Source organism: Podarcis bocagei (assembly GCF_964188305.1).
Source record: "Podarcis bocagei genome assembly, chromosome: 4".
In the NCBI taxonomy this organism is placed as follows: Eukaryota; Metazoa; Chordata; class Lepidosauria; order Squamata; family Lacertidae; genus Podarcis; species Podarcis bocagei.
In genome coordinates, this window is record NC_138128.1 from 83,909,278 (window position 1) to 83,935,755 (window position 26,478).

Sequence of the window (26,478 nt, forward strand, 5' to 3'; positions counted from 1 at the left end):
GAACTAGTTCTTTGTAAGCATAATATTTTGGGAATAATAATCCACATAAACTTACTGTATTCGTGTCGTGTTCCCCTCACTTGGCTGCCATTTGGGTTGAACAAGATCTCATGGAAGTTGTGCTCCACTTGAAATGTCTCCTTGACCCATGGATCAGATGTACTTATGGTGCCAGTGTACTTCTTCCTGCTACTGTCGATAGGGAAAATAGGGGTGGTGTCTGCATCATAGACAGTTAATTCTGCAATGACGGTGCCCTTTAAAAGAGAATAGGTGGGAGGAAATTGCTTGCAGTCACAATATATTATTTCTGGCTTGGCATTTAAGCATTATCCTAGGATGAAAAATATAATGTAAAGTGCTTCAGTACACAACAGATTTACAAGGTCATGATAATTATCCCATTAGAAAAGAGTACAGTAAAGGTGTCTGCTTGATCTCAATAAGCAGGAATCTGGATTACTGGTTTTACATTCAGACATGCTTCCTCAAACCAGCATTGCATACATGATTAAGCTTGCTCGTGAATAGTTAGCATACAGGTTTTCATTCAGCATTCAGAGTATACGGTGGTCCTTCAATTTTAACTTTCCAGAGCCAGCTGAGGTGGATAAAATGGGGAAAAATGGTTCTGGCCTGTTGGTGGCAGCAAATATTCAAAAACGGTAAATTCCTCTTACGCAAAATCTAGCAGCCAAAGAAATAAGTTGCCCAGGAAAGAAACACGCCTATAAATTAAAACTTACATTTCTCATGATAAATCTGTTAGAACTTTTTAACAAAAATATGAGATTGTATCAAAGGGAGCTCCAACACAATAGCACTCTGGAGTGTTTAAGAGTGAAATGGGGTGGGGTAGGAGAGGGGACACTCCTAAAATCTTCCCCCATTGTCCTATATAAAAGGGTCTCAGATTTCTTCATTTATTTAGGATTGGGGCAAGCTACTAGCTCTGACCCTGACTGCTTTATTTATTGAAGAAAGCCTACTGCCATAGCATCCTGAACACTCCAAATTTCATCTGACTGCTTTATTGCAATACAGCTGGGGTAGAGAGAGGAAATGAAGTGCAGGAAGGAGAGTCCTTAAAACTTATGATGTACATTCACTTGACTATAGACTGAGTGGGACTTAAGCAGGCTAGTTCCCTTCGTCTCCTTCCATTTTCCATTGATATTTCAGCTGACGCCTTCAATATTCAATGGCTCAACTGCCCTCAAACACAGATTTAATTGAGAAGATTCACACACACTGCCCCGACTTCCAGTTGCTTCAGACATATTTCCACAACCCCAGAGCAGACATTTATGCTGCTAACAGAAACAATGGAGAAATTCAGGATTTTAACAAAGCTGTAATTGGTGGCTGCATCTTCCTCCTCGACCACCAAACAATAGGCAGCAGGGAGGGAAAGATCTCCTGTAATTTGCATTCAATGTAATGTGACCCTAGAAGTTCCATTTCCAGACAATGAAATGAGTTACTCTACTATTTTCTTATCTCAATGAGCTCAATGTTCCGTATGTCCTGGAAGCTCACAGGGTCCTTTAGAACATTTATTTTCTATTGGTTTACAACCTTATATGCTTCTGCGTGTTTTGGAGGCCCTCCAAGTGTGTAAACGGCATTACACTGTGACTCATTGGTATCTGACAACCCAAAGTTGCTACTAGAGGGAATTAATGATTAGCACCATATTCTGGGAGAACGTTTTGTATTCATCGGTCACTTTTGGAAGTGCTCCCGTGAAACCCTCAAGAAGAAGTGTTTCACTGAAAATTTATCCATGTAACTCTTGAGATGGACAAGCAAGATCCATGTTTCCTACCAGGTCCTACTACAGGAAAACTTTACATGGACCCCAACTCTACATTTCCGCATGGATGTGCTCAAAAGAGCCCTTCAAAACATGCAAAAATCATGGGAGGAAGTGGGAAGGTTGCAAAGGACTCTTAAATCACCAACAAGTCACAGTAGCACATTGCACCATCATGGAGCGTTACCTTTTTCCTGCTGAACTCCACAACTGCATCTGCCGTGTTTGTGTCATTAGGCAAGAAGGGGGGCATGTCATCTTCATCAAAGACAGCTACAAGAAATGGCACCTCCTTAAAAGTTTCCCTGGAACCCTCTGTCACAGTACATTTGGCAATCAGCTCATACTTCTCTCGCTCCTCTCGATCCAGAGGCTGTGCCACGCTGATACTCGCCGTGTCCATGTTGTAAAGAAATGGCACACCTTTATCTAGAACACAGCAAGAATACAGTCTCATTCCATCACTAACAAAGCAGGAGCTCTCTGTGATACAACCTTGGGGGGAAAGGATCCTATGCCAGAAGTAGACAATTCACTATCAGCAACACCCAAACTGCAACTCAAATCCAGTCAATTTACATGTATGTGTTATTCACACCATTCTTCAATCTTAGAACTCTTTATAGAGTTCTGGAAATCGTAAAGGATATAAAATACTGCAATTAGGGGTTGAAAGGATTCCCCCTGTTCTATACCTTTATTGTATCTCTGGTTTGCTCTGTCTGGCATTTCATTCCTCCTCATATCATTAGGGAAGACCCACTCACCCCCGAGTGATAAAGAACCACCACGCCTACTGTCTAGTGTGCCTTTGCCACACTAGCGAATGAACTATTAATGGATGAACTGTGGCTCATGACAAAACTTTCAAAGGGTGTTGCTTTCTTCTGTTAAATTAAGGGATAGTTATTGTTTCTAATGCTTCATTGTTCTATTATATATAGTTAACCTTAGGCTTATATATCTTTAATGATGGCGTAATGTTTTTAGCTATGATCTTGTTACCCACTTTGAATATTTTTCAGTGGAAAAGCAAGGGAAAGGGGACTACCTGCACCCTGTATCAAAGCAGGCACGTTAAATCTTGCAACAGAGTGAAATGAGGGAGATGAAACTTCAGGGAGCAAGAGAAAGCTGAAAGGAGATTTACAAGGCAGGCTCAGGTAGTTTTTGAGGCAGAGGACTGTTCCTTCCTCCTTAGTGGTGGTGCTGAAGGACAGCAGAGAACAGGTCAAAAATTCGCAGCCAAGGCAAGACACTTCTGTACTGCAGGAAGTGCCTTTGTCCTGTTGCTAAAAGTCACTGCTTTGAGACACCCCTGCTCCAGTCTTACAGGAAAGAAAATGTGGAAAGGTTCATTATTCTATTTATCTATTTTAAATGCTTCTTTACCTGCCTTTCCCAGATGCTCAAGGCACCTCAAAACGTAAGTTACATCATAATCAAGATGAAGAGGAAAACTAGCATTGGTTTGGCTTGGATTTTTAAAATTTGAATCACTGGAATCCCTTAAACACTTCAGCGAATACCCAGCCACATAAACGTTCCAAGACTTTTGCCGCAATGGTGGGGATGTGAAAATTCTCTTTCAAGACCATTATAATGTATTAGCCAGAATTCCCATCGATAATTCTTCTTAATATGGAATTTCAACCATCACTGATACAGTGTTTACTTAATGCTTTTCTGAAAATAGTGAAATATTCCTAATTAAACAATGAAGGCCATGAAATCTGTTGCTTAAGGTGTTTTTTTTAATTTATGGAATTTGCTGAACCACTGCACATATGGGGGGGGGGGGAGAATGGTATAACTTCTATACCTAATCCAAGTTTCCAAATGTTTTGACCATGTATTTTCACATGTGGCTTCTACCTATGCAAGTGCCTTCCAATGTAAACTTTTTCTCAGCTTCCAATACCTCCTCCAGAGGCTCATGGGAACCATATCTGGAAGTATGTTCTAAAGCTGTGCAGAAAACCCAATGAAATAAGGATTTGCGAAGGCAAACAGGGTCCCCGCTGCCCACTGGACAAGCAGCTGCTTTACCTGCTATCACCTCATAGGAAATGCTTGCATTCTGGCACTGGTTTTGCAGAGGATATGACTGGAGCTGATGGAATATCCCTGGTGGTTTGTTCTCCTTGATGTGAAAAGAAAGGTCCATATTGGAAAAACAGAGCTGGCTTGGCATCCCATAACTGCAAGCTGGCATGGTGGAATTGATAACAGAAAGCTTCACCAATACTTTGGTATAAGATTCATGGCACTCCTTCCCTTGGAAAGGTTGGGGTGAGACGAAAACTTGGAGGATCAGCTTTGATACCGAAATTCCTGGAACTATTAGGGAGGAGACAAGAGAAACAGGGAAGATTACAAAGAACCCTCATTTTAGCAATTCACCATCATCTATGGTTCTATACCCACCTAGACAAAGCACCCCAAACAGCTGCCCACCATGTAGCTCTAAAGTGTTCCTGCTTTGATCACAGAATCACAGGATGGTAGAGTTGGAAGGGATCCTGAGGGCCATCTAGTTCAACCCCCTGCAGTGCAGGACTCTTTTGCCCAATGTGGGACTCGAACCCAGGACCCATGAACCCGTGACTAAGAGTCTCATGCTCTACTGTTTGAGCTATTTGGCCTCTCCTTCCCCCAAGTGCCACTGAATCACCTTGCCCTGATGGGAGGGAAGACCTTTCAAAGGGTTTTCATGGAACTCCCCCCCCTTTGCAGTCTGTCTTTGCTCTTTTATTAGGGTTTTAATATTTCCATGTATACTGCTTTCCAAGACTGGCCCGAAGAATGACGTAGAAAAAAACCCAATCTTAAATAAAGAATTGTAATTTTCTGTTAACCGCAACAAACAACAATTAAGTCTCTGGTTTGTTCTTGTTCCTCTTTCTGTACAGTTCATTCAGAGCTAGGATTTTGGGTTTACAAGTAAGTTAAACATAACCTTAGAGTGCAGAGAGTTGTTATTTCACTCATCTGTTACACGTTCCAAGAATCAATTAGAACAATTCGTCCAAGTGTTATCTCCTTTGAGTGAGTGGCTTGAACCAAAGTAGCAGAGAAGGACACATGAGAAGGTAAATGGCCAAGACACTCTGGGCAACCTTCATATAATAAACTGCTACTTGCGAGCATCCTTTGAGGCCTAATTCTCTGTCTCCACACATTAACAACAAGTAAACAAAACAGAATCACATTATTTTTGATGCATCTCTTCTTGTGCCAATCATTAAAACTAATGTATTTGTGGTATGATATGTTTCTATAGGCAAGGGGCTGACTGGGTGGGGGAATAACGTGATGATTAATTTCTTGATCTCTAGGGTAACAACAGGATTGTTTGTTGTTCTTGCAGGTGACTGACATGGTTACCCGTCTTCTTATTGGTGTCTGTGCCAATATTTAGGAAGAGGTTCCAGAGTACCTTCCATTCAATGAAGAGTTCTACTGATTTGGTAACAATTAGTATCTGGATAAATTCCACCAGATGCAAATGAAGGTAAACATGATACCACCCCCCCACCCCCACCCCCCACACTAGTGCAATGAGGACATCTGCTTCATCTGCATGACTTACACAGCATATCGAAGTCCTCCCTATCTAGACTCTTATTGAGGAAAAGAAGTCCAGTTTTCTCTTGGATTTGAAACCAGAGGTTGTCTTTACTTCCAGCTCGTGGGATGTGGAGTTGTGGGCACAGCCAAAAATATGTATTCTCCTCTTCCGAATCTTTCAAGGCATGGATCTGCAGCAGGGGGGTTCCGCTGGGTTGGTCAAGGTAGACGTTCTCATGATATTCCCTCCGGGGAAAGTAGAGGCCAAAGGCAACTGGAAAAGATACAGAAATGAAGGAATGCAATATGTACAATGACTAGGTGGACCTTTTTTTTAAAAAAAGCACTTTGCAAAGGCAACACATTTCCTTTCTGTAACTTTCAAGAGATATATTTGTCCAGCTGGTTCTTTGGTTGATCCTGCTAGATTAACCACCTCTTCCTCAAATACCTGCCTCCATATTGAGATCTGCCTCATAAGTTTTTACAGATCCCACCCCCATCTGGTAGGTGGTGACTGGACACGGGGACCTTCTATGGAGTCACATTCCAGGTTTGGAACTCGCTCCCTAGGAAACTTCAGCTGTGGCTGGGTTTACTGCTTTTTTGACACCAGGTCATCTGGACAACTTGCTTTGTAATGCTTGTTAATTTCAGCATCGTTGTATCACATTTTTGCACTGGGAGCTATTCTGGAAACATCCTGAAGGGCAGGGTATTAAAAGCCTAACAAAAATTAAAAAGCTGTACCAGCTGCCGTGTGGTTCAATCCATTGCTCAATAAAATGCAAAAGGAAAGCAATAGTGTAGAAACTGATCTGCCACACTGGTTTTGTAAAAAAGGGCAGTTTGGTATACATTTGCTTCATATGCCTAGATGGGCCTAATATTTAAAAAGTGGTGATATGTGAATATGAATATATTCTTATTCTTTAATTTTATAACCATAACTGGTTTTAAATATGTTATTATCTTGAACTGTGCAATAGTCAGATATCAGCAGTGCAGGGGACAACCCAAGAAATGTTGCAGCCTCAGGTAGAGGATGTTACCTCCATATTCCATGTAGCACACAGAATTTGGCTCTCCAGCAACTCATTGCATTCCCTTCTAGAGCTGATGCAATGTTTATGTTTGTGAATTGTGTTAAAAAGGTAAAGGTAAAGGTAAAGGTACCCCCTGACCGTTAGGTATAGCCGCAGATGACTCTGGGGTTGTGCACTCATCTGGCTCTTTAGGCCGAGGGAGCCGGCGTTTGTCCGCAGACAGCTTCTGGATCGTGTGGCCAGCATAACTAAGCTGCTTCTGGCGAAACCAGAGCAGCGGATGAAAATGCCGTTTACCTTCCCGCCAGAGCGGTACCTATGTATCTACTTGCACTTGACATGTTTTCAAACTGCTAGGTTGGCAGGAGCTGGGACTGAACAATGGGAGCTCACACTGTGGTGGGGATTCGAACCACCAACCTTCTGATCAGCAAGCCCTAGGCTCTGTGGTTTAGACCACAGCACCACCCACGTCCCTTATTGTGTTAATCCTCTACAAATGTTTTTGTTAACTATGTTTATCTATATCACAATAAAGCAAGCATGGGTGGTCATATTGGTTCACTCTCTTTGCTAATTTAAGTTCCTGTACTGTATTGTTAAAATGGACATTTTAATAAAAATGTATGGGGGCGGAATTGCACATGCTATCTAAATGATAACATTTTAAAAACAGAAAGCAGGGGAGGAACAAATTAGCTGATCAATCTCAGCTGCCCATAACTGACCACTTGCCCTCTGGAGTCATTTATCCATCCCAAACACCTCCCTTATATTAAACCTTTCTTAATTTTCAAGCAATTTTCCTGTGAACACTCTTCTTCCAGTGGCTAATGCATGAACCCACACTGTATCAAATCAACCCTGACCTATTTGACATACCTACACTATAGACCTAAACTGATTTAACAGTAATTTCAAAATCATATGCAATAAAACTGCACAGAAAAGGTCAAAATGTTTTTTTAATCAAGTCTATGATGAAAGCAACGGATCACTCTCAGTACCATTTTTTATTTCCCTTCCTGGTACTACTAAGCACTTTATTTAATTAGAGCTTAATCAGAACCCATTTCCTACAGTTTCATTCTCAGCAGGCAGCTCTGAAGTGTGGTTCTATATTTCCTTCCCTCAGACAGCTGCCTTTCCACATTGTTCACAAATCTGAACAGGTCTACAACTGTTAAAGAAGGAGCACTGATAAAGGCAGGTATGGAGCTGTAAAATATGCAGCAAAGGAGCCTTGCTTTATGCAGTTATTTCGTTTGGTCTGAATGAATCCAGCACCAGGAGTGTAGATGTCAAAAGCATTGATACCTGAACTCTCAGGTGCTTCTCTGCTTCATATAAAGGAAACAAACTGACAAATATGAAATAATACAATACGTTACAACTATGGCACTGGAATCTAACTTGAGCCAACAACACTGCAATTTAAACCTATGGTTGGAAAGCAAGGCAGGGGCGTCCTGCAAGATTTGTTCTACTGCTAAAACAATATTCTCCACAAACATATTTTCTAAGAAATGCAGGTACTGGGATTCACCCCACCCATGGCAGGGAAAAGTCTTTATGGCCCCACATCAGAGACTCTTGTTAGTCCCATACTCCCTGTCCTCATCAGTGCTCTTCACTCACCACATTACCTGGGGGGGGGGATGCTACTGTGCTGATTCTGAGGTCTTTACACCATTTATTTTTATTTATTATTAACTTTATACAAGGCTTGAGCTTCTTCCAAGGAGCTCAACACATGGTTCTCTTGCCTCTCCATTTTATTTTCGCAACCATCATGTGAGGCAAGTTAGGCTGAGAGACTGCGACTGGCCCAAGGTCACCCAGTGGGCTTTATGACTGAGCAGGGATTTCAACCCTGATCTTCCAAGGTCCTAGTTCAACACTCTAACCAATACACCACACTGGGATCACACCATACCGTTTATATCACACAACTTGCATTTGAACCCTCTTAACTAATCTTAAGTGCTTTCTCATTGAACTCGTGCTTTTTGCAACCTCTGTCCCTAGGTCCATAGACTAATATGAACATTGTGCAGTATTTGTCTTCCCCCATAAATTCCCTTTCTCTTCAATGAACACAAAGCTAGATGCAAGGTGACCAGAGATGCCTGATTCTAAGAGTTTCTCCTAGTGAGCATCCTTAATTTCAACATCCCAGACTCCCTGAAAGTAGTGACATCATCTATGGCAGTGTTTCCCAACCGGTGTTCCGCGGCACACTAGTGTGCCGTGAGACACCGGCTGGTGTGCCGTGGGAGGGAGGCGGGCGAGAGGCGGCGGCGAGAGGCGGCGGCGAGGATCCGCGTCGAGCCGGGGCGGCTCCGCGGTGGTGGTGCCGAGCGGCGGGGCAGCGCGCGCAAAAGGGAGGAGCGCGAGACAGCGGAGGAGGAGGAGGCCGGCATGTCCAGGCAGCAGCAGCAACAGCAGCAGCAGCAACTCCCGGCGACGGCTCCTCCTCCGCCCGCTATCGCAGCCGCCGCCGCCTCAGCTGCCGCCGCCGCCTCAGCTGCCCTCGCTCTGCTGCCTCCTCCCACCCCGGCAAGGGGGAGGGAAAAAACGTTCACTTTTGTGCGTCCCTCCCGGCGTGACGCTGCGCGCTGACGTCACGGGGCGGGGCTTTAATGGTGGTGTGCCGCGAGATTTTTTTCCGGTAAGCAGGTGTGCCGTTGCCCAAAAACGTTTGGGAAACACTGATCTATGGCATTGTGGTATATGTCATGCATGGAGAACTTCAGGCCTCTCTATATCTGGCCCTATGAACTCTCCCCACCCATAACCACTCTTCCAAGCCTGCAACCTTCACTGACCCTGTTTGAGTGTTTTGCCTGGCTAGAATGCCTCTTCCTTGCCTGTGTGGAGGACAGAGAGGGGTGCAAGAGTGTGTTAAGAACTAGGCTACTGTTGAAAGCTAAGATTTGTGCTAGTTGTTCTGCTCACTTTTGTCTCTGGCCTCACCCAGCCCTAGCCTGTGTGCCCCACTCCCCCGTCCCCTGGAAAGGAATGAAGCTCTCTGGCTAAAAATAATATTTCCCTATCCCTAGTATACACGGAATTTTAACTATGGTGCCAAGAAAATTTTGAACGTTGAAAAAAATTGAAAACATTGAAAAGCCAGCAGCTTTTTTGCCTAATAGGCATCTCTTTCCAAAGCAGCTAACAAACAACCAGGCTAAAGTTTCTTTAGCCGCAGCATTCCCTAAATTACAGCCCACTGCTTCAGCTCTTGTCCATATACAAAGTACAGTGTATACCTACTTCCTTCTGAATAGACAAACACAGGACTGCACTTTTAGCTGTCTCTTATTGTTGGACTTGCTTAATCAAGACCCAACAGAATGCTGTGCATTGCAGGTACACATTTCTATTTGGAAACATTACATAATTCCTTTGAAATATGGTCATGATTCACAAGACCACTGCCACTAGCAATGAATCACTGTAGCACGATTTACGGCTGCCTTTGTGATTTGTTCTAATGTATCATACATTAAACTGATAATCTAGGACAGTAATAAAGGAGGTGAACATTTATTAATAATTTCTTGCTGAAGGGTCTGACAAGTTGCAAAATGAAAACTAACAGCTCTTAAGAGAATGCCCTTGTTGTTTTCCACCTTTCCGCAATAATTTATTACTGCCATTTTATTTTGCACCTCACTACTCTGTGGAGTTTTTGTCACGAATCAAACTTGAAAGGCACCCATTTTTTCATGTCTTTAATCAACTAGCAATAAAGGTAAAGGTAAAGGGACCCCTGACCATTAGGTCCAGTCGTGGCTGACTCTGGGGTTGCGGCGCTCATCTCGCTTTATTGGCCGGCATACAGCTTCCAGGTGATGTGGCCAGCATGACTAAGCCACTTCTAGCGAACCAGAGCAGCACATGGAAATGCCATTTACATTCCCACCAGAGAGGTACCTATTTATCTACTTGCACTTTGATGTGCTTTTGAAATGCTAGGTTGGCAGGAGCAGGGACCGAGCAACGGGAGCTCACCCCGTCACAGGGATTCAAACCACTGACCTTCTGATCAGCAAGTCCTAGGCTCTGTGGTTTAACCCACAGTGCCACCCGCGGCCCTTCCAACTAGCAAGAGTCAAATGCAAATTTACTTATCACAAGTACAGTGGTACCTCGGGTTAAGAACTTAATTCGTTCTGGAGGTCTGTTCTTAACCTGAAACTGTTCTTAACCTGAGGTACCACTTTAGCTAATGGGGCCTCATGCTGCCGCCATGCCACCACCACACAATTTCTGTTCTCATCCTGAAGCAAAGTTCTTAACCCGAGGTACTATTTCTGGGTTAGCAGAGTTTGTAACCTGAAGCGTCTGTAACCCGAGGTACCACCGTATGGCTCTACCCATTTTCTCTTGCTACCCCCTACAGCATGGATCTCTCCTCAAAATCTACCTTTCTTGCAAGGGGCCTCGTCCCAGGTCATGCCTCTCATTGCCCTTCCTTCACACCCTCCTTGAGGGTCCTTGCACTCTGACGACGATGCTTGTGGTTTGAGTGTGTGTAGAGACTACCCTACTGTAAAAGGGTAAATTCATTGTTTCACTCACTTTTGACTCTGGCCCCCACCCCCCACTGGCTTGTGGTGCCCAAAAGGGAATAAAGGTAAAAGGTAAAGGACCCCTGGATGGTTACGTCCAGCCAAAGGCGACTATGGGGTTGTGGCGCTCATCTCTCTTTCAGGCCAAGGGGGCCAGAGTTTGTCCACAGACAGCTTTCTGGGTCACGTGGCCAGCAGGACTAAACTGCTTCTGGTACAACGGAACACTGTGGTGGAAACCAGAGTGCATGGAGATGCCGTTTACCTTCCCGCCACAGTAGTACCTATTTATCTACCGTATTTTTTCGCACCATTGGACGCACCGGACAATAGGACGCACTTTGTTTTAGAGGAGGGAGAACAAGAAAAAAAAAATCTCCCCCTCTCTGCCCAGCGCCCCTTCAGTGAAGTGGCAAGAGGCGCTGCACAGAGAGGGGGAGACTTTCCACCTCTTGGTTTCCCGCTCTAAAACAAGGTGCCGTTTAAGGTGCGTTCAGGCGGCTACCTTGGAAGCCTGGAGAGCGAGAGGGGTCGGTGTGCACTGACCCCTCTCGCTCTCCAGCCTTCAGGTTCCTTTCAACCTGCTCTTTGGGGCAGGCGGGGGGAAGCCCCCACCAGCCCCAAAGAGCAGGTCAGGGAGCAGCGGAAAGGCACAGCGGAGAGGCTCCTGCCATAACCGCGCGTCACCTCTCCAGCCGGGAGAGGGTCGCGGGGCTATGGCGTCTTCGCTCCATAGGACGCACACACATTTCCCCTTCATTTTTGAAGGGGAAAAAGTGCGTCCTATAGAGCAAAAAATACGGTACTTGCACTGGCCTGTTTTCAAACTGCTAGGTTAACAGGAACTGGGACAGAGCAATGGGAGCTCATCCTGTCACGGAGATTCAAACTGCCAACCTTCTGATCAGCAAGCCCAAGAGGCTCAGTGGTTTAGACCAAAAGGGAATATACAGTCTCAGATTGGAAAAAAGTTCCCTATCCCAAGCTTAACCTCTTAATCATTATCCCAAACTGTAACCAAGTGACAAATGCATGCAGCTGAATTGCCCACATTCATCCTTTGGCATCCTTGTCTCTCCCCCACCTCCTTCCTCGCAGGGTGTCCAAAAAGAGGGCAAAACACGACATAGATTTACATGCACTACTCTACATGTACAGGTGCAGATTTAGAAACCATTGCTGCAATTTAAATTTCACAGAAGGCAAGCCGATTAATTTCCATTCAGATCAGCACAAATCAATTGCAGTATTCAATTAATTCGCACCCCACCCCAGATAACCCCAAATTAATAAGGACCTATCCAATTAAGTTACCCCCGATTAATTGCCCACCCAGATCCCGCTCCAAAATCACTTCCTCTTCAATTGCTTGCCCCAGTCATCAATCATCATTATCCAGCTCCATAAATTAAATTCCAAAGAAGTAATAAGGTGCCTGGGTGCACAATTCTGTTTGGAGTGGGAGTCTTAACAAAAGACAAGGAGGGTGGGGTTTATGGCTTTAAAAAGCAATTAATACATTGGCCTGCTGTTGCTTTCCCCGCTGTGGCACATTGCAAGTAAGGTAATTCCATCCCCAAATCACCTCCTGACCAGCATCTTATGCTGTGTATACAGTCTGCAGCCCCATATCAAGACCCACTTGCTTTCTGTGAAATAAGCATTCATAGAAATAGGGCATCATGAAGTCTCCACCCTCCTCCTAACAGCAGTCAGTAGGGTTGAAGCAGAAGGGCATTGGGGGTGGGGCAACTGATGATAATGTTGTTGGGTTTTTTTGGTCACACTTTTACATATCTAGATACAGGTCTTTACCATGAGTCTCCCTCTGCAAAAAGATGGATTCAAATCAGCTTACAAAAACAAACATTTAAAAAACAAGAGTAAACCAAGCCTGAGGGCTGGCTTGTGATATTTGTATTGATTTGTAAGCTGTGCATGAAGTTTTCCAGGCTGCAGAGCCGGGTACAAGCGCTCTGAAAAATTAATTACTCGGGGCAAACTAAATTATCGTACTTATGTACACAATTTATTTGCATCATTTGTCAATATGAAATATTATAAATAAATAAACACACACACAGATAGACGGGAGGTAATTAAATATGAAGCTGAAAGAAAACCTTCATTGGCTGAGTCTATCAGGGATCTCTTCAATCATTTGTTTCTAAATGAACACTGAGTGAATATTGGCCCGAAATGACAACTTATTTTAGGAATGTTTATTGATTACGATTTGTTTCTGTTATTTCTAGTCTTTTATTTTTTTCTTCAGTTTTCATTTGATAATTTTTTTCCACCCAAAAACTTGTCAAGCTCACAAAACCAGGCTTAACTATGGTGGTTTCAGTTGCTGGGGGGGGGGGGGCGGGGAGAGAATCTTGGTTACAAACTAGGAGGCAAAAGATTTTCCCCTAATTATATACTTTACACTGTGCAAAGAAGGCCTCTTTATGACACTTATTTAAACTACATTTGCTGTATTTTCAGAGAACAGCATTTCTATCACAGAATAAAAAGTCCCATTTCTTATCCCTAGGATTTCACCACATCTTATTGATACCAGGTCGTGTTATTAACTATATCCTTATTTATTCTGATTGTGAAGCCGGGGCTCTCTCTCTTTTTAACATATAGAAAAGATAACGAGGTTACCAGACAAACCATGATGCTTGCTATTAATAACCCACTATTTGTGGTTAAGTATCATATTTCAGTAATCAATCAGAGCAGTGGTGGAAGCGAGAGTTCTTAAGATGGCTACAGTTATTAATGATGATTGACAGTTATTCAATTGCAAATATTTAACTACTTGATGTTTCACTATCCTAGCATAAAATCATGGAAGTGGGAAGGCATGAGTTGTTGGCGGTCTCTGAAGGGAATCCCCCACAAAATTGATTTCCTATGTGCTTCCTTGAGCTTATGCAGAAAATGAGTAGCAGAGGGGGGTTTTTGTCTACAAAGCGATGTTCAATCTTCCAAAACACTGCTTTGCACATACATACAGAATACATATTTACTTTACTCTTGAATATGCTCCCAGTACTGAAATAATTAAACACATATAACTAAGGAGTCTCTTATGAGCATACTACAAGTTGTTGGCATCCGTCTGTCTCGAGAGACAATGGAGTATGCCTCCAGGGGTGAAGTCAAAACCACTGTGTTAGCAGCACTGAAGTGACTTCCCCAAGGCACAAGCGTGGGCAGTGTGTATTGAGCTCCTGGGCTGCCCAAACAACAAGACCCTCCCCCCTTGTTTTTTTTTTTAAAATATATTTATTGCAATTTTTTAAACAACATACAAACCACCAAAAATATGAAATACCATCACCATAGACACAGAAAAAATCAAAGCAAAATTAAAAAATAAACAAAGAGTAAAAGAAAAGTACATGTAGAGTACAGTTGTTCATAAGTTATATTTTCTTAATCTTTGGACTTCCTCACATCGCCCTTCCCTGCGTTCTCGGTCATAATTATAGACAGCAATTTATTACCTTATTTCAGTTCTTATTCTGTAAATCTCAAATATTATGTCCCGAATTTAAGGTAACTTTATCATAAATTTAACTGCTTGATTTAAACATAATATTACTTCAAATTTCATCGCTTCCTTAAAACCTCACTTATTCTCATATATCTTACAACAGAATTTACTGCTGCCATGTTACTTTCAATCGTGCATTCTTCTAACATTCGTACAGTTTATAGTGTTTTTGTAGATAGTCTTTAAATTTTTTCCAGTCCTCTTCCACCGTCTCTTCTCCCAGGTCCCGAATTCTGCCAGTCATTTCAGCCAGTTCCATGTAGTCTATCAGTTGCGTCTGCCATTCTTCCAGTGTGGGTAAATCTTGGGTCTTCCAGTGCTTTGCGATGAGAATTCTTGCTGCTGTTGTTGCATACATAAAAAAGGTTCTATCTTTCTTTAACACCCCCTGGCCGACAATGCCCAAAAGGAAGGCCTCTGGTTTCTTAAGGAAGGTATACTTAAATACCTTTTTTAACTCATTATAGATCATTTCCCAGAAAGCTTTAATAATAATAATAATAATAATAATAATAATAATAATAATAATAATAATAATAATAATAATAATTTATTATTTGTACCCCGCCCATCTGGCTGGGTTTCCCCAGCCACTCTGGGCGGCTTCCACAGAAACTAAAAAACACTAAAATATCATACATTAAAAGCTTCCCTGAATAGGGCCGCCTTAAGATGTCTTCTGAATGTCAGGTAGTTGTCCATCACCTTGACATCCAATGGGAGGGCATTCCACAGGGCGGGCGCCACCACAGAGAAGGCCCTCTGCCTGGTTCCCTATAGCTTCGCTTCTTGTAATGAGGGAACCGCCAGAAGGCCCTCGGCGCTGGACCTCAGTGTCCGGGCAGAACGATGGGGGTGGAGACGCTCCTTCAGGTATACTGGGCCGAAGCCGTTTAGGGCTTTAAAGGTCAACACCAGCACTTTGAATTGTGCTCGGAAACGTACTGGGAGCCAATGTAGGTCTTTCAAGACCGGTGTTATGTGGTCTCGGCGGCCGCCCCCAGTCACCAGTCTAGCTGGAGCATTCTGGATTAGCTGTAGTTTCCGAGTCACCTTCAAAGGTAGCCCCACGTAGAGCGCATTGCAGTAGTCCAAGCGGGAGATAACTAGAGCATGCACCACTCTGGCCAGACAGTCCGCGGGCAGGTAGGGTCTCAGCCTGCGTACCAGGTGGAGTTGGTAGACAGCTGCCCTGGATACAGAATTGACCTGCGCCTCCATGGACAGCTGTGAGTCCAAAATGACTCCCAGGCTACGCACCTGGTCCTTCAGGGGCACAGTTACCCTATTCAGGACCAGGGAGTCCTCCACACCAGCCCGCCCCCTGTCCCCCCAAAACAGTACTTCTGTCTCGTCAGGATTAAACCTCAATCCATTAGCCGCCATCCATCCTCCAACCACCTCCAGGCACTCACACAGGACCTTCACCGCCTTCACTGGTTCTGATTTGAAAGAGAGGTAGAGCTGGGTATCATCTGCATATTGATGAACACCCAGTCCAAACCCCCTGATGATCTCTCCCAGCGGCTTCATATAGATGTTAAAAAGCATGGGGGAGAGGACGGAACCCTGAGGCACCCCACAAGTGAGGGCCCAAGGGTCTGAACACTCATCTCCCACCACCACTTTCTGAACACGGCCCAGGAGGAAGGAGCGGAACCACTGTATAACACTGCCCCCAGCTCCCAACCCCTCTAGACGGTCCAGAAGGATGTTATGGTCGATTGTATCAAAGGCCGCTGAGAGATCCAGCAGAACTAGGAAACAACTCTCACCTTTGTCCCTAGCTCGCCGGAGATCATCAACCAGTGCGACCAAGGCAGTTTCAGTCCCATGATGAGGCCTGAACCCTGATTTTAACCCTTGGGCATGTCCACCAGAGGTGAAAGAATGTTCCTTCAGTTCCTTTACATTTCCAACATTTATTATCAGGCAAATGATATATTTTTGCCAGCTTGACTGGGGTCATGTACCACCTGTATATCATTTTCATAATATTTTCTTTCAAGGCACTGCATGCCGTGAACCTTACTCCGGTGGTCCATAACTTTTCCCAGTCAGCAAACATAATATTGTACCCAATATCCTGTGCCCATTTTATCATAGCTGATTTGACAGTTTCATCCTGCGTATTCCATTTCAACAGCAAGTTATACATTTTTGAGATTACCTTGGTCTTAGGTTCTAACAGTTCTGTTTCTAATTTCGATTTTTCCACCTGGAAACCTGTTTTTTTATCTGTCTTAAAGACCTCCCTAATCTGAGCATAATGTAACCAATCTCGCACTTTATCCTTTAATTTCTCAAAACTCTGCAATCTCCAAGTATCTCCTTCTTTTTCTAGTATTTCCCAATACTTCGGCCAGTTGGCCTCCATATTGAGTCTTTTCTGAGCCTTGGCTTCCTCCCCCCTTGGCCTTGTTGATGTGGTCCAAAGGAACGCAGAGCAATACTTGGCTACAGGAGTTGCTGGAAGGAGGGGCAGAAGGTGCCATCCAACCGTCGTAGGGACTCCACTCTGGATTTGTGTAGGATTTATTCCTTAAAAAGGTAAAGGTACCCCTGCCCATAAGGGCCAGTCGTGTCCGACTCTAGGGTTGTGCGCCCATCCCACTTAAGAGGCCGGGGGCCAGCGCTGTCCGAAGACACTTCCGGGTCACGTGGCCAGCGTGACGAAGCTGCTCTGGCAAGCCAGCACCAGCGCAGCACACGGAAACGCCATTTACCTTGCCACTATAAAGTGGTACCTATTTTTCTACTTGCACTTAAGGGTGCTTTTGAACTGCTAGGTTGGCAGGAGCTGGGACCGAAAGACGGGAGCTCACCCCGCCGCGGGGATTCAAACCGCCAACCATGCGATCGGCAAGTCCTAGGTGCTGAGGTTTTACCCACAGCGCCACCCGCGTCCTTACAAGTACTTAATTATGTCCCCCCCCCCATTCACAGTGGGAAAGCAAGATTTCACCTGCCCCACTGGTCACCTTTAAGTGAGCAGAGCATCAGAGTACAACGTGCACATGTCCTGTTACCAAATCTCATGAGAGAACCTTAGGTGTAAAAATGATGGTCCAATCCAACAGGAGGGTGGAAAACTACTCACACAAAATGGTGGGTGGCTGTGAAGAAAAGAAGAAGAGTTTGGATTTGATATCCCGCTTTATCACTACCCAAAAGAGTCTCAAAGCGGCTAACATTCTCCTTTCCCTTCCTCCCCCACAACAAACACTCTGTGGGGTGAGTGGGGCTGAGAGACTTCAGTGAAGTGTGACGAGCCCAAGGTAACCCAGCAGCTGCAGGTGGAGGAGCAGAGACGTGAACCCGGTTTCCCAGATTACGAATCTACCGCTCTTAACTACTACACCACACTGGCTCTTCTTGTGAATGCTCTTCTTGTGTGCAACTCTAATAATACTGTGTTCAATGCCAATTCAAGGGGAAAGAGTAAGAATACAGCGCTTGATTCAGAATGGAGGGCTTGGTTCAAATCTCCCCCCAGTGATGATGACCAGTATTGAAAAAAGATTTGGGCAGACTGCTAGGTTGGTCTTTGAGCCCACTCAAACATGAGCACAGCCCACCACCACCCTTTTCCACTGACATTTGCAACAGGGCATCCAAAGGAAGAATAAGTGCTCCCAGAAGATGACAATTTGGCATCCCAGAAATAGAAAAGTCAGTGTCTACTCCCTGCCACCGTAATTCACAGCTACCTTTTCTTTTCTTTTTCGTAGGGTACAGAAGTCTTCCATCTGTGTTGCTTGGTCTCTAATGGGCTCATTCACACAAAGAAAAGTCTCCAGTTGACTCTGCATTCAACAAATGATAATCATATATGAAGTAACTGATCCATCACCTTCACACGCCTCTCTCCAGGTTCACTGATGACACAGACAGCGTTATTACGATGTCACAATTCCATGTAACTGCTAAGCCTCACCTTCATATATAGGACAAGGCAAGGGAAGGGCACAGGGCTGGTTGGGATGACTTTCTCTGCTTCTGTATAGGTCCCTTGAAAGCATTACAACCATGTATGAACATCTGGTGAGACTTTGGATAACAAGAGGAGGAAGAGAGAGGGGGTGTGGAGAAGAAGGATCTGAGAAGCACTGTGTTGCAGTTCTCTTTCTACCATTTCAGCCCCGGTCTGAAGTGATTATTTGTATCTTCATGAATAAATACAGCAATACTATCTCCTCAGAGACTTCACATACCTTGCTAGGGAATCTCTCTTAAGTGTGTAACTGACGAGATAATATATGACACTGCAATTAGCGAAAAAGGAAACGGAAACACTCTCAAGCATTATCTGCCTCTCGTTCTTTAATATTAATGCTAACTGTCTGTGAAAGTTGTATTAACAGTAATTCACAGAGAATGACCTGTTGAGCTAAACCATGGGATGAAGCTGAATCACTTGGTAGCCAGATTGGAGTGTAGTGCTACTTATACTTATCCCCCAAAGCTGCTCTTTCCTGTCCCTTTCTCTTAGTCAGCAGCAACAGACATCAAGTCATACAAATTAGCTGCTACTGTACTTTTCCTAAGTGCAACACAGTCACTTTGAAATATAAGCTGACCATAGGAATCAAACAAGGGGGTCCCTGCAAAAATACGGTGCATCGGATCACGTTGTTCTAATAGGAGCAAGTCAGTGGTGAAACTGAGAAGGGGCTGTTAGGTATGTCGTACCAGCCCAAGATCTGAAGGCAGTTAGGGAGTTCTCTCAGCAAGCTATATGCTACAATTTGTTTGTTTTACTAAAAAAAAAACCTACCTAGATTGGATTTGTTGTAAAGGGAGATGGGGCACTTCTTTAAACAAAAATCTAAATATGTTCAATAGACTGCAGGTACTCAACAAGAAAGGTACTCACTATATGAACAGAGGCTACTACTATTCATTATCAACTTTTATGTATTTTTTTTTTTAAAAAGCATATCCAAAGTTGGTAGGGTATTTGTAATTGAGTTAAAGATGATGTGAAAGAGCTAAAAGAGCAAAACAGGCTGCAGGTTCCCACCATCATACAGCCTGCTTAGGCTACTGGAACAAATATGGCGGTCTAGATATCCAACTATTTCAATTTCCAACCCTCCTTTTTTAAACCCATTTTTAAAAAATGGGTCTATATACCAAAGATGGTTCCTACCTGAAGATGGTCTCTGGCATGTGCCCTATATCATAGGCTACACTCAAATGATAGTTCTTAGGGCCATGTCTCCCACATTACCTCAGAGCTGTGCCTCACCTCCCAGGAGTGATACTGGTTTCAGAACCATCTTCATTATAGCTACCTCCCATGTGAAACAAGGCACCAGGGGTCTCAGGCAGCCAGGTCCAGGAGGTCAGCCTTCAAAAGCCTTCAAAAGCTTCTTTTTTATATAAAGTTCCAAGGAACTGTCTCTGGAGTGTAGTTATCTGACAGAACACAGCACAAGGAAACATCTGAGCTTAGAAACAAGAGAACTGTGCAGTCCATGAACTTGACTGACTGAACTCAGGGAACTTCTCTGACCCAAATGAGATAAATCTTAGGCAGAATTCCTAAATATAAGAAGTGGTTAACCTGTGGCTTCTCCAGATTTTGTTGGACTGCAGTTCCCCCCATCTCTGGCTATTAGTCATGTTGGCTTGATAGAGTGATAGAGTCCAACAACATCTGGAAGGCCACAGGTTAGACGCCCCTACTAAATATATTTTCTGGGTGAAACTCAGACTTCCAGGGAGTTTGAAGAGCGCTGTTGGAGCTGTGATTAATATTCAACACTTGGACAAAGCGTAGGAACACTTTTAAGCATTGCGCAATTTTTGTAACACTTCACCAAAAGCACTTCCTTTTCAAACACAAAAATCAAAACATGGAAATTCAGCTCAGCTCTAAGAGCGGAATAAAAAGTTTGCACCATCCCACTGCCTCACACAAAACTGGCAATACAGGAGGTACTTTTTTCAACATTTTCCTTATTTTCAAAACGTAGTTGGAACAGTATCATGTAGTTATTCTTTTATATATGAAAAAAAAATCAGTGAAAGCCTCTGCTGGCAGCTGAAAACTGCTAAAGAACTGAGCGACAAACATAACGATGCACCTCTCACGTGAAAGTGCTTTCATTATGAAGAACTGCTATTCCCTTTTCAAACATTCAATGGGGTTGTGAAGGCACAATTCTGTTTTTCAATCCACAAAGTAAACTGATGCAATCAGTTTCTGCCACAGGTCTAAAACTGGCATGAGACATCCAACTTTACATTGATCAACTGCAAACATATTCATGGTGGAAAGAACTCTGTAGAAAAAGGCACAAATTCCCCATGCCCATGAAGTTGCAGCCAGGATTGATACGCAGCCTGTCTTAAAAAACCAAGCTTCAACTTCAAAAACATTGGCTGTGGACTCTGGGTTATCACTTGTACACTTGCCAAAAAACAAACAAACAAAAACACCCTTTGTATAAAGTGCAACAAATTCTGTATTTTTTTCATTAATTTGCTCAGAAATATGATTTATGTGCATTGCTTACTGTTTAATTACTTTGTTTTCTAGAAGTTCCTTCCTGCTTGTTTGTAAGGAAATAGTCAATTAAGAATCTAATGAATCCTCTCCTGTGACAGAATTAATTTGGGAAGCTGTGACCTCATGTAAAGAGGCATCAAAGCTGGTTAATATGTAACACAGAGACGCTCCGTGCAGACTGATGATCATTACATGAAGCATCTTTGATCTGCTGTAGTTTCCAGCAAAACAAGGGAAAACATGCGCTCTGCTCCAGCTCTGGCAAAAAAACACTGTACATCGGAAATGTACGGTAATGTTAAGAGCAGACGGTGTTACTAAGATATGGCAAAGATGATGGAATGTAATCCCCGAAGAGGAAAGTACTGCAATTTTCCACCTTTGATTTCAGACACATGGTAAGAACATCACTAGACCTCCAACAACTCAACTTGGAACAAATCAGACATAGCTCAGAGCCTCACATAAATGGAAGCTGAAATCTCAGTTGAATGTCTATGGATCAAGATGGGGTGTCTTTATGTAACTTATTTATACTTGAATTATGTTGTTGTTGTTTAGTTGTTCAGTCGTGTCCGACTCTTTGTGACCCCATGAACCAAAGCACGCCAGGCACTCCTGTCTTCCACTGCCTCCCGCAGTTTGGTCAAATTCATGCTGGTAGCTTCGAGAACACTATCCAACAATCTCATCCTCTGTCGTCCCCTTCTCCTTGTGCCCTCCATCTTTCCCAGCATCAGGGTCTTTTCCAGGGAGTCTTCTCTTCTCAGGAGGTGGCCAAAGTATTGGAGCCTCAGCTTCACAATCTGTCCTTCCAGTGAGCACTCAGGGCTGATTTCCTTAAGAATGGATAGGTTTGAAAACTTGGTGATTTGTGGGGAAATGAATCACTTGGCATGATTTGTAGACCCAGCAAATTCCATTTGAAATGGGATACCTAACAACCCCGCTGAATCCCCAGTTGCCACCGGGTTGCACAAGAGCCCTCTTTGCCTGTTACTCCTGTGAAAGGGCAACGCAGATTCAACGGGGCTGTGCATTCAGCCTCAACCCTGGAGATGGTTTCACTCCTTGCAGCCCTCACAGGTTCATAGAATCATAGAATCATAGAGTTGGAAGAGACCACAAGGGCCATCGAGTCCAACCCCCTGCCAAGCAGGAAACACCATCAGAGCACTCCTGACATATGGTTGTCAAGCCTCTGCTTAAAGACCTCCAAAGTAGGAGACTCCACCACACTCCTTGGCAGCAATTTCCACTGTCGAACAGCTCTTACTGTCAGGAAGTTCTTCCTAATGTTTAGGTGGAATCTTCTTTCTTGTAGTTTGGATCCATTGCTCCGTGTCCGCTTCTCTGGAGCAGCAGAAAACAACCTTTCTCCCTCCTCTATGTGACATCCTTTTATATATTTGAACATGGCTATCATATCACCCCTTAACCTCCTCTTCTCCAGGCTAAACATGCCCAGCTCCCTTAACCGTTCCTCATAAGGTTGATTTAGAGAGGAGTAGGTTTCCCAGATGATTAAGAACCTTAAGCCCTAAAGCATATTGGAGAGTCTATGTCAGACTTTCTCAACCTGTGGGTCCCCAGATGTTGTTGAACTACAACTCCCATCACCCCTAGCTAGCTAGGCCAGAACTCAGGGATGATGGGAGTTGCAGTCCAACAACATCTGGGGACCCACAGATTGAGAACCGCTGGTCTATGTAGAGAAAAGGTTGTCTCCTTTGGTATGTTATCTCTCAAAAGACTAGGGGCTGGAATGGACTGTGCTACCTCAGGGTGTTGGCCTAAAGATGTACAGTACTTGGATAGCTCAGTTGTTTAGAGCGGGTGCTGATAACACCAAGGTTGCAGGTTCAATCCCTGTATGGGACACTTGCATATTCCTGCATTGCAGGGGGTTGGACAGGTGACCCTCAGGATCCCTTCCAACTCTACAATTCTACGAAATCCCCTTCATAGCTCTGTTTATCTTTCTGAGTGAGTACCATGAGAAGAGGGCATAGACCTCTAGGCCAACTAGGTCAAACACCAGGGCCTCTACAGAGACCAATGAGACTGCTATGGACTGCATAGTGCAAATAAAGCTCTCCCATGTAGCCTCTGCCTCCCATACTTCAGAAGGTCCCATCCCCAGTCGGCCTGAAATCCACCACTGAATTTTGCATCCTTCCAGAATTTAGAACTGCCCTTGAGTGCATAAAGAAACTGAATGTGAATCACCAATGCCTTTATAATAGTCTTTAAAATATTCTGATCTACCAAAAAACAAACAAACAAAGCAACCCTTTCTGTGGAGGACTAAATGCAAAACCACACCATACATTTGAAGCACACTGAAAGCACATGGCTTCTCCCACAGACTCTTGGGAACTGCAGTTTCCCACTCACGGAGCTATGATTCACAGTACCCTTCGCAAGCCACAGTTCCCAGGATTCTTTGGAGGGAAATCAGAAGTTTTAAATGTTCAACTGGATGTGCTCTTAAATACGAGGTGTGGATCTGCCCTAAGCTGACAGAGTAATCGCTTGTACAATGCGCAGCAGTATTGACTCAAGTCTTGTTAATAACATTTACATGAGTTAATGATATACGATCTGTGAGCGCCTGATGCTGTAGCACTGTGAGCAGGTGTGACACAAATGCAAGAACAGGAAACTAACGACAGTATCCTGTTTTTATTTTGATTGTGTTCTGTTTTATATACTAGAAGCTGTTTTATATAGAGATTTTTAAAAAGTAATAGTTACAATTCAAGTATTTCCAGTTTTTTTTTTTTAAAAGGGCAAACTGATCCCCCAGACCAACCAGGAAGCATTTTTTGAAGAGAAGCAACAAACAGTGTTTACTATATGATAACTTTAACAGAGTCCCTTAGTTCTCACACATGGATAATATATGTGGAAAACAAAAGTGGAAACTCAATTCCATCTGCTAATCATGTAGAGGGAAACTTAGTAAATCAGTGTTCAGCAGCCCTTGTTATGTCCACAAAATACTAGCACCTGTCCTGTCCCTTCATGCTCATTTCTCTCACCTCTTCCTTTTTTTTTATTTTGTACTTTCCTTTGAGCTAACTGTGAAGACACACTGCAGCACAAAGAACTCTGGCAACCATACCAACCAATAACTGAGCCTTCTGAACCACCAGTAAAACAGACGCGTTTCAAGATAGTGCTTCAAGCTTGGGGTTTCATGTGATAAGTTGCATTTCTTAGGGGGAAATCTTGCTTACCTGTGTTTTGGCCTAAGCAAATCAGTATATTTTTGGTTGTTTTTGCATTTGCACACCTATAAATCTGTTCCATGCCATTTCTGCATTCAACTGAAATTGTTATTGAGTAAAGGAAATGTATCAAAATAGGTTTAAAATGCACTTAGAAATTATTCTTCTGAGTCAAAAATAGTTTTAAAACAGTATGCAAAGACAAGGTTCCCTGTGTCTTTTTTTTAATATAAAAAAGTTCCAATATTTGGGAACACCGGCAGATAATTAAGTTCCAACCTGCACATTAGTCCAGGAAGCATAGATCAAGTCACTTTGCAATAGAATTCCCAAAGTTCATACTCCTAATCTGAATCTACCCTAAGGCCTAGCATGTATATATACTTGGGAAGGCATGGGGAAAGTATGATTTGTGACCCTCTCCATTTGTTATATTGAGCACACATATATGTGGGCACCTCATCTGCATTGCATGTGTATAAATATGTGTGTGTAACATGAAAATTCATCAGCATTTTAGTGTGACTTTCTCCTAATAAACATATTTTTGCATGTGGTTTTCTCTAATGTAATGCATGTTTCCACTAATATATACTTTTTTGTAAACGTTTGGTTCGAGAACTGCATCACAACGAGATTCAGAGGTGCACACATTTTGAAGGACAGCTGTGTTTTAGTTCTCCCACTGTCCTGAGCAGTGCAAATTAGGTAGGTTCAATTTTTAATGCAAACTGAATTCAATCTCTCCCTCACCCCTAGCCCCAGTCGCATGTACAAACTCCTTATCCTTTCCAGCTGTTATACAGAACAAAATCTAACTGGTACAGGAGAGCACCCTGTTCTCAATGTTTGTCACAATGGGTCTTCCAAGGTCAAAACAGGGACTATCCAAGGTTTCCAAAGTGTAACACAAATATGCTACTTGTATCACAGTGATTGCTCCCTTTGGGGGAAAAGGAAGAGGTGAAGATCATCAAGCCCACATCCTGATCTACAGTAAAGGCTCATCCAAATATTTGCAACATTCTACTTTTGTCTCACAATATGTACTTCAAGTACCGAATAACTGCTTGCCAAACAGAACACAAGACACTAGAAAACTCCCTTTTTTGCCAAAACAGTTTTGTACGTTCTCCGTTAGCAACTTTTCTGCTGCTTCCCTCAGTGTCTAAAATAAGGTGACACAGTCAGATGCAGAAACACCCAAAAGGGTGACATCCATAGTGCAGGCTCTCTAGGGAGCAACTTGAATGCTCTTGTATCAGCAGCAGTGGCACTTGAGCAACAGGGTGACTGCTCAGAGTACAGTTTGCACAGAAAAGAAGCAGCATTCCAATTGCCCTCTAAGGGCCCACCCGAAATACTGTTTTTGTGCCTCACAGAAACACATAGCTCAGTTAGCAGTGCATGAGACTCTTAAGGTCATGGGTTCGAGCCCCACACTGGACTAGTTGACCCTCGTGGTCCCTTCCAACTCTAGAAAGTCTATGATTCTTGAAAATTTCATATTATTAATGTTTCTTGTATGTTTGGGCACCAGTGTGAGGCTCGCCTCTTTCTTCCTCTTTTGCCACTACAGTCATACCTTGGGTTGCGAATGCTGTGGGTTGCATGTTTTCGGGTTACGGACCGCGCCAAACCCAGAAGTACCGGAACGGGTTACTTCCAGGTTTTGGCGCTCGTGCATGCACAAAACTGCAAAATGACGTCATGCACATGAGCAGAAGAGCCGAATCGCATCACGTGCATGCACAGATGCAGCACTGCGCTTTGCAAATGTGCCTCCCACATGGATCACGTTCGCAAACCAAGGTATGACTGTACCTGGGATATCTGGTTGATCCAAGGAGCCCCAAGGTGTATACAGTAACTTGAATGTTCTCTAGCATTAATGCCATTGAAAACATGGTTGAATTGTTTTAGGAGCGCGTGTTGAAGAATTACTGGAAAAGGGAGATTTTCTAATCTGTGTGAAAACAAAGTCAAATTAAAACATAGGCCGTTTCAGCTTAGCCCTATTTGAAATTCCAACAGAAAAAGATACACAAACAGTATTTTCCCACAAATTTGTAACTGCTTTGCCTACTGACATACTGGAAGGAGTAAGGGGAAAATTCCTCTCTCCCTTGTGCTGTAAAGAAATGCCAGCAAACTAGAAAAACACAT

At 43.5% G+C, this 26,478-nt stretch overlaps 1 protein-coding gene across 6 annotated transcripts in view; it reads right to left on the minus strand.

Moving 5' to 3' along the window:
• RET (ret proto-oncogene) overlaps positions 1 to 26,478 on the minus strand; it is a 115,297-nt gene that overhangs the window by 37,711 nt on the left and 51,108 nt on the right. For 4 of the 6 annotated variants that reach the window (XM_081191295.1, XM_081191297.1, XM_081191296.1 and 1 more), the window contains 4 exons: positions 5,409 to 5,660; positions 3,866 to 4,156; positions 2,004 to 2,245; positions 56 to 257 (listed from right to left, as the gene is read on the minus strand). In XM_081191295.1, the coding sequence (XP_081047421.1) occupies positions 56 to 257; positions 2,004 to 2,245; positions 3,866 to 4,156; positions 5,409 to 5,660 (987 nt within the window). Of the gene's footprint in view, positions 1 to 55; positions 258 to 2,003; positions 2,246 to 3,865; positions 4,157 to 5,408; positions 5,661 to 18,272; positions 18,690 to 26,478 lie in introns of those variants that run through there. The other 2 variants (XM_081191299.1, XM_081191298.1) reach the window with 2 other exon arrangements.